Source organism: Agelaius tricolor, unplaced genomic scaffold (genome assembly GCF_023055355.1).
Source record: "Agelaius tricolor isolate 1412-34295 unplaced genomic scaffold, bAgeTri1.0.p SCAF_20, whole genome shotgun sequence".
NCBI classification, from domain to species: domain Eukaryota; kingdom Metazoa; phylum Chordata; class Aves; order Passeriformes; family Icteridae; genus Agelaius; species Agelaius tricolor.
The window spans coordinates 7,535,531-7,549,077 of record NW_027269280.1 but is presented as its reverse complement, the minus strand read 5'-3'; the positions used below and the strand labels follow the sequence as shown (position 1 = coordinate 7,549,077).

The 13,547-nt window shown below is 36.6% G+C and overlaps 1 protein-coding gene across 1 annotated transcript in view; it reads right to left on the bottom strand.

Moving 5' to 3' along the window:
* Positions 1-3,563: 3,563 nt before the first annotated feature.
* The window catches only part of TXNRD2 (thioredoxin reductase 2), a 32,207-nt gene continuing 22,223 nt past the window's right edge, over positions 3,564-13,547 (bottom strand). Inside the window, exons 13-17 of the mRNA XM_071445392.1 lie at positions 11,864-11,959; positions 11,571-11,663; positions 10,730-10,801; positions 8,835-8,932; positions 3,564-6,590 (exon numbers count right to left, since the gene is read on the bottom strand). Coding sequence (XP_071301493.1) covers positions 6,467-6,590; positions 8,835-8,932; positions 10,730-10,801; positions 11,571-11,663; positions 11,864-11,959 — 483 coding nt within the window. The 3' untranslated portion in view covers positions 3,564-6,466. The remainder of the gene's footprint in view (positions 6,591-8,834; positions 8,933-10,729; positions 10,802-11,570; positions 11,664-11,863; positions 11,960-13,547) is intronic.

Sequence of the window (13,547 nt, the reverse complement as noted above, 5' to 3'; positions counted from 1 at the left end):
TGAAGTTGATAATTAGTGCATTTCCTCCTGATCCTTTTGAGAGAGAGAAAAAAAGGAAGATTACCAAGATTAAATAAAAATGCCAAAGCTCAATCCTTTGTCTCCATTGAACAAAGGTGTTTAAAGAAAGATTGCTGAGCTCAACCTCCTGCATAAAGCTAAAAGCTGCTTTCTAACCTGTTGCACAGTGTGAACAGAATACTGGTTGGCTGCATTACAGTTCATTCACACATTAGAGAAAGATAAAAGTAAAATAAGCTTTCAATTTTAACTGTTTTGTTGGGAGTACACCATGGAAAAAAATGCATTTGGGCCTTTTCTCACATGGAGCCAACAAAGAAGGGAACATTTATTTATTTTCCCAATTTTTGTTTAAAGCCTAAAGCCTGTCTTTTTTCACTGTTTTCTTTCCCTTGATATTTTATTATACTGGAGTTACACAATATTTTAATAGACAAGGACTGAAAAGGTATCTATAGCTTAGACTTGTTTGAGTTATGTTACCACCTAGGTAATTCCTTGCAGAGCCTTGGGAAAAAGAGTCTCCTTGTGAAAGATTTAAGTAGAGGGATCTTGGTCCTTGGCTTTATGCTGAAACAAGGAATAGCAAGCCAGATTCCCATATTGCTTTAAAGTAAATGAAAGTAGGACAGAAAAACCCCAACAGTCTTTCTGGTGTTTGTATGATCTGGAAGAAAACAGAGCAGGAGGTGCAGTAGGGCTACAGTTCATCTTTCATGGAGTATAAAGGCTTTCCTTAAATAAATGTATTAATATATTGGACATATGCTATTACAACTGCTGAGACTTCTACCTGGAAAAATTTTCATCCACCCCCTCCTTGGAGATGCTGGTTCTGACAGGCTGCAACTCCCAATATCTCTACCCAGCTAACAATGCACAGCACCTTGTTCAAACAAGACTGGTCTTCATTTCACACTCTCCCCCAGGGAATATCCATTTTTCTCTTCATACTGTATCTTTATGACTGATGCAATCAGATTCTGGAAACCTGCCTTATTAGTTTATATTCCAGCTTCTTAGGGAATGATGTTAATTTTCCATTGTAGGACCAGAAGATTTTAGATGTGCTAGATCTTGTCTATAAGAAACAACAAAAAAAGTGGCACACACAGTACCATGCTAAGAAATGGACTAGAGTGAACAGCATTCCTTGCACAGAAATTTTAGGGGTTCCAAAAAATGACACTCCTCAGTCCAACAGTGCCTGAAGCAAGATATTTTACAATTGCAATATGAATAAATAAATGTGCATTTTCTTACTTATTCGCCGGAGATATTCTGCCTAATTTCTTCATCAGAATTGTTTTCTTCCTAGATCTGTGGTTTACTAAGACTTTACACTGTGATGGCCAAAGAGTTCCATTATATCCATTAAAGATTAGATGATTTTCTTTTGTTTCCCACAGCAAATAGGATCCTGTTCATGTCCCAAACAGAATGTCAGTAGTTGGAATGATGTTTTCTTAAGGTGCATATAAGATTAAAGACTGAAATCAGATGCAGTGTTGCCAAAGCCTTTGTAATATGCATGTTTTTCATGGCAAGATGATTGACAAGAATTGCAGTAAGGTGCTGAAGGGGATATTTCACCTGGCCCATCAAAATTCAATGTAGAGGATTAGAACTAAGAAGAGCTGACAATATTGACTTTGAGTACCACAACGGAAACATAATTAGCTTTTTGACATGTAGTGGACAGAAATATTCCATTTTTTAAAAAATCAGTTAAGAGTAATTACTGCATATCTGTTGCATGCTGCCCTGGGAAAAAGGAAAAAAAAAAGAAAGAAAAAAGGTCTGCTCTGCTGTTTCCTCTTTTCCCAGTAAAATCCAAGTTTGGCACTAGAATAAATGCATACAAACCCAGCCTTTCTGCTGGAAGAACATCAGGAAAACTTCGTGCATTAAAGTAAAAACCTCTCTTAAAAGAGAGCACACAGATCTGAAAGAATGAAAAAGTCAATGAATTTTATACAAGTTTACGTATTGCAAAACAAACTGTCTGCACTATGCTTATTAAAGGCATATTTCATTGCCTAATCATAGATGTCTATTGTACCTTTTATGTTTTGAATCATAATTGCAGCCTTTTCCCCAACTGTAATAATGAAAGACATTTTGGCATATGCTTATATTGATTCCCCTTTAACAAAGCACTTAAGACAAATACTTGCATCCCACTGAAATTAATGGCCAACCTTAACTTTGAGTACACTGATGTCACTGGCATTTAGACAAATGGCAATTTATATGGACACAGAATTGCCTACTTTGTTGGACAGACACGAGCCTCTGAAGAGAAGTCTTCAAACTCAAAAGTCATTAAAATACTCAACTCCTTTGGTTAGAAACACTATGGCATCCATGGCTTTTATGTTTTTATCAGAATAAATGTGCTAGCAAAAATATGTGTAGCTGTTGTACTGAAATATCTTTTCTAGCTCCTGGTCTGGAATAATCTAAACCGTAGAAACAATTCTCAGTAGATTTACACAAAATACAGTACATGCAGAAATGGGAAAAGGCAAAACTTAACTGTACACAACACCTTGACAACAAGCTATCATTAGGTATAATATAAATAATGCACTAAATTCTATTCCAATTTTATTTCGTCTGTATGCTAATCTGTAATTCTTTTTGCTTTGGGATTAAGTGGCATATGAAAATAAGCAAAAAAAAAAATTATGCTTACCTTAGTACATTTTTTAGGATTGTTACTAGTTATCCTAATTAGTTAGAACCTGCAATTAAATACTTCAGAAAATTAAAATAGATTAAAATGCAGAAATAGAAATGCCTTTACATAGAGTAAAGTCAATATTCATTCTCAGCATCAAATCCAGGGCATATACTGAGGCAATACTAAGCTGTTTCAGAAACTCACCTGACTTAATGGGAACTTCTCACCAAAATCACTGGATTTAACGATATAAAAGAAAATTGAAATGAATTTAACAATGTACTCCCTTAGTTTTCTGACAGAGGAGTTTCTCAGAGCTCTAAATATATTTTGCTCGCCATTTCTCTATTAATTTTCCAATATTTTACCTAGCAGTATCCACAGCTACTAACTGGCTTAGAGCACAGAGGGGACAAAATGCAGTGCTACAAATTCAAACCCCAAAGTAAACAGCTCATGTAGATATTGTAGCTTTGTAAAATGCTCTGACTGCACTCAGGGAGTTTACTCTTGACAGGACTTCAAGCAGCATGTCAGCATGCAGGGACAATGAAAATACCTGTTAGAGCTCATTAGCAGGAGTAAAAAAGACAGTATTTGAAACCATACTTACCGAGTCTACAGTTTCCCCTAAATTTAAAATATGAGGCCATCCAACCTGGAAAAATCTCAATGGTTATTCAGTTTATACACAGACACAGAAGTATCAACATTTCCTTAATAAAAGGTCCGAGTCTGTCTATTTCTTTGTTTCCTTAATACATACTTCAACCAAGAGAGACAGAATTAAGATCAAAAAATCTATCTAGTGTAAGCAGAAATCATGTGTACAAAATTAAGCAAGTGCAATCACACATTTACTAGAAAAAAATATTCTTTATTTATTAATTAATTCATAACACAATAAATATTGGGATCACACATTTGAGGGACCCAGCAAAGCTCAGACTTGTTTGCACCATGGTATGGTTTGACAAACAAATCCTCATCAGCTGGCATCCTAAGAAGCCTGACTAGACTTTTTTTGTACATTTTCACATGCAATCAGTAAATTGCAATGTACATCAATTGTTTCGTTTCAATTTACATTGGTCAGGCTTTTAAAAACAATTCTTAAGCACCATCCCTGGTGAATCCTTCAGGAAAAAAAAGCACAATCACAATATTTGTCATTATTCTGTCTTGCTGTTGATTCTGACATTATTATGCAGGTGGGATTGTATGTTTTGTTTTACTTCAGAGGGCAACAGCATTTTCCACTAAATGAAGAACAGAGCCAGGCTGCTGTTGAAGAGACAGGAACAATTTCATGCAGGCCACTCAGCAATTCTAAAACCAAGACAGTTCTGTTTCTTCTGAAAACCATGACATGCCTTAGTTTCACACTCTATATGCACTGAAGACACATTTCCTTGAGATCTCTCTATTTACTAAATAATTAATTTGAACTTTATGGTGAATGAAATTAACTCATCTTTCCATTGATCTGTCTGTAGGGACAGACAACTCTGTCTGCTGGATGCATTGGTAGGGCAGAGAAGAGAAGCAGATTTTACATGGTTAAACACCAGTGCTTTCATTTCTGGGAAACAAAAGGAACTGGAAAGAAAAACTTGTATGCATAAAAGTTAGAGTTTTGTCAGAGGTGAGCTGTTTCTCAAAATCTCTACTAGGCTGTATCTCCATATTTTGAAATATCAAGTAAAACATTTTAAGAAACCCTAATTTACTCTGAACCCCTTTTTTGTAAACAGCTGAGGAAAATCTAGCAAAGGTTTTGGCTGCATCATACTCATAAGGTCTTTTATTAAAGGAAACAAACTTCTGGATGTGTAGATATGCACCTATTTATATAGATACAAGGTTTTCATCATTTCTTCTAAAGGCAGCTGCAAAATTCAGAAATTCAGGCATTGTTTCAACAACACTTCCAATCCTAATATTTCTTGTCAACTACAAACTTATGGATGACTTCACAGATGTAAAATGGCATCAGCAGATCTCATAGGGAATGCCACTTGGAGTTGAACTGTATCACTTCTTTCTATTTTATGGACCAGAAACATGGACCAAAAAAAAAAAAAAATCAGGAAATTTAATATTGTCATATCAATGAGAGTGTGATAAATGCTGTTAAATCCTATTTTACAAGGAAGTTTTGATCCCTTTTGTCTAATAGTTTCTCAGACAGGTACAATTCTCATGGTAAAAATTATTCCAGACTCGATATAAACCAACCATTTTTCTGAGTTGCTGCAGCAGTGAAATACCAATCAAACTAAACCAGCAGATATATACATGATCATCAGACTATTCTTCAAAACTGCAACAAGTTTGGAATGAAAATAACAAATTCCACACACAAAACACTGATATCAGTTAACTGCAAAAAGGATATATTTCGTTTCACCTGAAGTTGGTCTCTTCCCATGTTTGCTATTCTGCTGTAAAGGGTGCAAGAAACTGCAGCTGGGATGGAAATTCAGTGCAGACTGGTTTGTGTTTGCCTTTGTCAGGCTACCTCCTTAACAGGGTTCTGCACAAGAAGCTTCACTCTCAGATTTGTTCCTCTCCTGCCACAGATAAGCCAGCACCTCCCCCTTCTGGAGAGCACAAAAATCAGCAGGAATTTGCAGCAGGGTAATGCTTTCCTACTCGGGCCAGTACACAAAAAAAAAAAAAGAAAAAAAAAAAAAAGAACAGAAAAAGTTGCAGATGATTATTTTATATCTTTGCTCAAGGCAGGACCATTTCTCTTCTGGATCACTGCTTAATGTAGTTCCCTTCAGTAAAGTGTTTTATTAAAGCCAGATATAAGTCAGTTCAGATATAGTCTCTAGCTCATCAGTAAGAAAGTCTTAAAAACAAACCAAGAAAATATTTCAGTGTCAGCCACATTTCTGCATTCTATAAACCAGAAAATGCTGCATAAGGTGGATTATTAGAGGGTTTTACTTTACTTGTCAGCTTAATATGCACTGTTCAAGCAGTAATTTGTGAGCTGTGTCAATTTAGTTTGGACTGAGCTGAATTAAAAATTTCAGGAGTAGGCAGAGACGCCACCATAAAATTCAACTCTTTCTTTAGCACCTCTGAGATCATTCATTCTCAGTCCTCTCCAGAACACTGTGACCAGGCTGCTACTGATTAATCCATTGTGATTCTGCCAGCAGTAGTACAGCTTCAGGTGATTTTCTATTAAATTCCACTACATATTACATTTTAAAGGAAAAAACCCAAAGATGACTGCTTACCCTTTGCTATGCACTCCAGGAACTTGTTTCCACTAGTGAATACAGAGTCTCAGTGTTTAATATAGGATCAGTAATGAGCAATCCAAGCATGCAGGACAAAGCATCCCACCAAACTACTATGGGATGCCCTCTCTGATTCCCAGCACCTGAGACTCTTCTGCTGGCCAACGAGGAAACCCAAATCACAACTGTCTCATTTGCAGATGGCCTCAGATGTCACAGGCTTTAGTTATATTTACATATAAAATACTGTGATTATTCTCTAGCTCCCAGCAACAGAAGAGCTGTAGAAAGAGAGATTTGTTGCAGCAGAACTACATTGGTTTTAGAACTGTGATGGTGCAAGGAAAATTCTTCAGCAGTGAGAAAAAGCTCTCTACAGGAGAAAAACAAAGATTCCTGTAACCTGAACCATTAAAGCTGTTCCAACTTTAAGTGCCCCTTTTCTTTACAAATATGTTTTGTGCTTTTTTTCCTTCTTTCTTTCCAGGGATGGTATTTAACCTCAGCAGCCTGTGACTGTTGCATCCAGGCCAGAACGCTTTGTAATGTGCAACTTGGTAACTTCTTCAGCACAGGTGGGGTGAATGCCAACTGTCTTCATCATCTGAGCATAGGTAGCACCACACCTAGCAAAAATCAACAACAACAACAACAAGTGACTCACAGAGTCAAATGCTATTCACCTGAAGCAGCTAAAAGGTCCTAAAACATCAAAATAATTCTGCTCTTGTCCATTTGATCAGGTAGAGGAGTTGCATTTGTTCTTCAGACAATGCTGTCTATTATTTCTCAGGCACTTACACAACACGTAGACGCCCAGCTTCCCAACTCTGAGGTAGGAAAGAATTGTCATAAGAGTTGAGACAGAGAGAATTAAGCAATTTACCCTAAGTCACAACTGAGCCTGTGGCAAAAACATATGACAAAACTGCAACCTTCAGCTTTTCTTGTACATACATGTGTGTTTCACTAACTCCAGATGGAAAAAAATGCACACATACACACAGAGGAAGAAAATCTTAATTAGAACTGTTGGAAAGAATCTGCTAAAGGAAATAATACCAGAATATTCTTCCATGAACCTAAAGTCTCTGCTGCTTACATGGAACATATCAGTGTTATAAGCAAGGGGGGAAAAAGTCTTTTATTTAAAAAACGTATCAAGCAAACAAAACCCACCAAAACCCCCTAGTGCTACAATCCCACTTGCTTAATTCCCTTACTTGCCCAGTAACATTCTTAAGACTTGATGTTTTCTTTTGAACTGCTATTCCTGGCAGGCCATGCTGTAAGAATAGCTGAAATGGCTCTAAATTTAAGGATTGTTTTAAGCTCTCTATGGAATAATGTTATCTCCCCTCTACAAAACACAGGAAAGGAAAGGAAGCTATAGATGCCTTCTGGTGTCTCCACTTACATCTAAAAAAGCACTGACAAGCAAAAGATCTTTGCTGACTACAGATGTTACTGGAGTCCTGGGTGGGGAGGGAAGATGAAAAATCATCCTTCAGAGAAGCTGAAGAGTATTTGACAAAGGAGAAGAACAGCTTTTACAGTGGGGTTTCTACATTGAAAGCTTTGGATTTGTGAAATGCAATAGAAACCCATACAGGAATCTGACCTGCTGAAAACCTCTTACTGTGGCTAAAGTTTTCATTTCCCTCAAGCAAGGCAGAAAAGCACTCCAGTTTCATGTGCTTCCTTTTCAATGGTTATTTTGGATAAAACTTCAAAACAATGACATCCTAAAAAATGCAGTTCTAGGATCTATACCACTGGCAATTAATGGACTACAAACACATGTTGAAAATGTGTACTGAGGGTACACTGCAATCAGTGATTTTCAAGATATTCCTCACATGACCCTTGTGGTCCTGCCTTCTTAGTCCTTTCTGCTTTTCATTTATAATAGTCACTCACAACTGCAGGACTAAAACTGCAGTAAAATGGTGATCAAATTTAGGAAAATGAACTGACACCACAACTTGCAATGATTTATGATGTTTCAGACTACTTTCTTTGAAGAGGAAGATAAAAATTATAATTTTTTAATGTAAATACAGGAATCAACATTTCTGAAGATGTGAATCAGCAATAAGAAAGGGAAAGGAAAAACCAAGTAAGAAATAATTGTAGCACAGGAAAAGCAAAGCAAGACTTTTCCATTAAATCAGAGAGGGCTGAGAATCACTGCTTACTCCTTCAAATGGAGGACTTCTATATCAATATTTGAGCAAAATCTTAAACAAGATCAGATCACAAAGGATGCTTTTTATTGCAATTATCAGATCGCTTCAAACAAAAGTATCTTTCCTCTCTCATCATCCCAGAGAAATTTCTTTTTTACTATACTATATTTAGCTTATTCCCCAGCAGTATAAGAATTCATGCAAAACTTGCTGAACTTTTAAGAAGCCATGGCTGTGCAAATTTAAAGATGAGATTAGGAAAGGAAATGCTTGGCAGGTGTAAAGAAAGGTTTTTCTGAAAAGCACAAATCTATTTTTAAAGAAGTAACTTGGAAAACTGTATGGTGATTTCCTATCCTGTGCATATAATGCAGAAGAAGCTACACTGAAGAAACTAACATTAGTTAAGTTAATGCTTAATTCCATTTTTTGCTTTAACTCTATCAAATCAATATTTTCCTCAGTTGTTCTCTAACTATATCCAGTATTACAATAACTAAATCCAGTACATCTTAATGAAGAACTGCAGTATTTTTTGTGAAAATATGTGCAATACTCCATAAAAGTAACAAAAAGCATGCATTCTTTATAGTGTTGCCAAAACTAGGCAGCTATCTTTTATAATCTTACAATAACTTAAGAAGCAGGCTTTAGAAGCTAGAGACATTCTTTTGTACTTACTTGATTCCAAGAGCAAATCCTTGAATAACTTCGCCTGCATTTGGGCCAATGAAATGAAGGCCAAGTATTCGTTGCTCCCTCTCTCGTAAGCACACCATCTGAAAACAATACATCACAAAAAGATCTTTTCTTAGAACACTTAAAGATAAGGCATGAAGATGAATTAAATGAAACTGGAATGCCCCAAGATCCTAGTTCAGCTGTTTATTTCCAGTGTGCCAAAAACTTATGCACTTGTTTAAGTCTTACTGACTTCAATAGCTCTTACTCTCATTGTCCTTAAGCACTTTCCTGAATTGAAGCTTTATTAGTGCATTTCTTTCAGACTTGAGGGAGCCACTAACAACAATAATTTCTGGTATTGAATACTTTGCTGTTTGCCATTTGTATGAAATCCTCAAAGTAGTCTGGTGACCAGACCAGTGCTCCTTTCCACTGAGTGGCCACCTCAGCACTTCTCCAAGCCTGTGCAGTTGCTTTCATCAGTATTTTCACAGAAGATCCCTACCATTATCAGCTGTATTTTCACAGAAGATCCCTACCATTATCAGCTGTATTTTCACAGATGACCACTAACAGTTCCAGGATATTTTGTACCTTTGTGACTCAGACAGTAAACACTTACAGCAGCATGTTTGGTGAGATACATTTACCACAAGGGGCACATAACCTAAAAAGGAGTCGAGCCTCAGAAGAAGCCAAAGATGAAGATTAATAAGTATCTAGGAGAGCCTGAGTCATTGCACACTTAACTTTTATTAGAGAACTTAATGAAAATGTTTTAGTTCCTGTAAGGACACCATCTTTATAATTATGAAAAGAAAGTCAGTCTCTCCCTGCATCCTTCCATCAGGCATTAAATTATCACTAATCTACCAAGTTCTGCTATTCAGTAAAAGCTTAAATTCTTTCATCAGGAATGCCAGGAACAGCAGCAATCCTGATGTGGGACTTGAAATATTAAGGCATTTTAAAGGAAAAATTCTTGAAATAGAGTTTGAAAGACTCAAGTTAAATGTTTGTTTATATGTTTTAAGAGTTTAGTAAGGACTATATTAAACATCATCCAACAACTATTATCTTGTTACTACTACCCTTAAATATTTACTCTAATTGACATAATTCAAAGGGAATACATAAAATTGAATATCATCACCTTTGTTACACTGGTACTTGGGACACTTAAGGCAAGCACTTTCATAATTCAGAGGTGACAAAATGCAGTGAGAAAAACTGACTGCAATTAGTGACAATGGACATTCCTTACATAACAATATAATATTGGACAATATAATTGATGGACCCATTTATGCAAAAAAGACTCTTCCCTGATGATGAGGAGAAAAGGAAGAAAAAGGAAACTATGATCTATTCTATCAACACTACACTTCATCTTAGCTAAGATTCTCTACTGTAGGCAAGAGCATCAAAAACTTTTCCAACACTGAAGCAACTGGACTGCTGCAGAAAGACCTTTTCAGGTCTGGCACTTTGGTCTAAATCAGGATTTTTTTTTTCATGAGTAGAGACTGAATAGTTACTGTAATTTTGTAAGCCTTATGCTTAATTTTTGAAGGTATCAGACTTTTGGCAAGAGGTGTCAATATAAATATTTCATGTGACAGTCAAGAACTTTGCTGGGAGAAGCAGAGATTGATCCAAATCTGAAATACTTTTTAGAACCTTAAAAGCAGTTCAAAGATGGTATTTATCAGCAGAATGTCAGTTCTGAGTAATGCCAATATCTGTAAAGCAATTTTAAGATGTCTGTCACCAAGAAAATATCCATCTTGAGATGTTTTTTTGCCAAACAGTGCTCTTTAAAGTTGGCTATACCATATCCCCTTTTAAGTTAAAAGCAAGTTAAAAGCAAGTTAAAAGCCCATAAAACTCACTTTCATATAGCATTGAGTTGCATCTCTTTCAGCCACTGTGAACTCTAAAGGTTTATAATATGCATGGTATACCTGGTAGGAAAAACAGTAACGTTTTCTGTTAGAGAGTACTATTATAGCAAAACCTGGTATTTATTACTAAAATAACTACTATTGCTACATATTTATACCTTTCTACAAATATTGATTAATTTATGACCTGTTAGTCATTTTAAAGAAAAAATATGGAGAGAGCTTAACACAAATCTTTCTCAGAGAATCATTAGATTAAAAACAAAACTGAAAAAACCTTTACAAACAATGCTACTGAGACTAATGGACCGAATTAAAGGAAAAAACTTAGCATTTTTAAGCTTCTCTCAAAGGTTCAATGCCTTGTTTACTGAAAAAAAATGAAATCCAAGAACCTTTTCATATCTATAATAATGCACCCCACAACAAAATCAAAACTGCAATATTTGCATTCTGAATAGTAAATTCTTATTTTTTCATTAATGATTTTTCCAAGTGAGTAAGAGTAACACAACATAACTTTTCAAGGATAACTTGTAGAAAGTAACATAACCATTATTTAATGATGCTGCACAAGGTAACTTGCTAAAATGGCAGCTACTCTAAAGCTGCCACACCCTATCAGTGATTTTAAGCCCAACAGGCAACAGTTCCCATTGTGACCTGCTGCAATACTACTGAAGTTCTGAGCACTTCTGGAGACACCAACTCCCTAACTGTAAACACAGTATTTTGGGGACCAAAAATTTTACCTAATACAGCAGTAAAAATTCTGCCTTTCCACAGGGCAACTCTGACACCAACTAGAAAATTGAAAATGTTTTCATACCTCAATATTGTCTGATCCATGACGCTGCACAGCTGTTTCTTCTGACAGGCCAACACAACCATACTCCAGGGGAGTGAAGACTGTGGTAGGCACCTGCTTGGGAGGAAGCAGAAGCTGTTACTGCTGAGCCACGTGCAGCAGCTGCCTGGCAGACACTTGTGCATGGCTGAGGCGCAGCTCAGGCACACACCTCCACTTTGGCTGCTGTCAAAGCTGCATTCCAGGTGACAAAATGCAATTCTTTACAAGAAAAAAGGCAAAGATTGTTCTTACTGCAGAAAGCCATAACTCACATTGTCATAGTCCATCAGCTCTGCAGACTGGCCGAAAAGCCGCTGAGCCAGCAGTTTTCCTGCAGCTATTGCTGTGGGTGTTAATTCAGGACGGCCCTAAGGAGAGAGCACAGAGCTTTGTTTGAACTTAAGGAAAAGCAGCATCCAAAGATTCCTCCTGGGACAATGGTCAGAGGAAAGCCAAATCTTTGGAATTCCAGCTTGGTAGCCAGGGCTCCAAATAGAAAAAACAATAATAATTTCTGTCCAAACAAGCTTTAAAGTCGGAGTTTACTATCTGTCTTAATGGGGGGAAATGTCACAAATATGTCAAATCTTTATATCTTATCATGGCACCTCTTGAAAAGCAGCACATATTCACATGCTGACTGTTCACTTCACTCCTTCTCTCCAAAGTAAGCCATGAGGAAATTTTTCAAAGTGTCTTTTTAAAGCAAGAAGAGCCTAGTTTAAAGCAACAGTGATAATATAATATCAGACCTTTAAAAAGAAAAATTGTCTGACACATTTTTACAGAACACAGGCACAAAACCCAGCTGTTTGTAGACACTACTACCAACTTCCTCGCTTGGTCCTGGACTGGAAAAGTGGAAAGCTCTTTTGCTAGCACTGTGACCTAAAGGGCGAGGTGGTCCTGCTCTCAGGCTCTGCTGTTAAACAGGGGCTTGAAAGAGATTGCTATTGGCAAATGCAAACTTCCTGCAAGTGAGAAATGGAACGACAGCAGGATATGACCAGGGTGTGCTCCAGTTCAAGCCATGAATCCTGGCACTTTTTATATCCAAACAGGGCTGTAGATGTGCCAGAACCCTAATTCTGAGTGCTGGCACAGCACTGCTGGAGCGTCAGAACTGCAGAGCTGGTTTTAAAGAACTTGAAAGTTTTTGAAATTTGAATTAAGATATTTGCAAGGGAATATTTTCAGGCACAAGGAAGAACAGTCCATACAGGTTAATAAGATTAAACAAAATTCATAGATCTAATTAAAAACCCCATTAGTTAAGAGTTCATCCAAGATATATCATCAAAATGCTTGCCTGACATGAGAAAAGAGGTGACAAATTCAGAAGGAATGATGTGGAAACATAAGAAAGCCATAACTGAGAAGCACTTTTGTGGCACAACATGAAATGCTTTATAAAATGTGTGAAGTTTTGATTCACACACGTCCTATTGAGATACAACACTTGCCACACTCCTGCAAAGCCCTACTTTGAGGCAGTCATTCAATAAACTCTCAAAATCAGTTCTCAGCAGAAAATAAAATAAGGATTCCCCATCACACACATTCAAAGTATTTCACTTTTTGTCATTACCTAAAGTTTTTTAGCATTTACTGGAATCCATTCCTCTTTACCAGCTCATCTTTTTTTGTATGTTGGTAGACAGAATCTGTACATGGTATTAGCTGCCATTTTCTTCAGTACACATACCATATTAATTCTCTGCATATTAACAGGCATGTAGGCTTTCATCTGTAGTAATAACCACTTAGAAGTTCAATTGCAAAAAACCAGTCTGAAACATTACATCTAACCTAATAACAGAAATCACAATTCTAATTGTTAATGAAGGCTAATCTATTTTTCCTCCACAGCTCATGACAAATCACTAAGCTGCAAGTCTATCCTTTTTTCCTTCTAACATCCCTCAAGTCACAATTTTTCAAATCAGGCATTCTGAC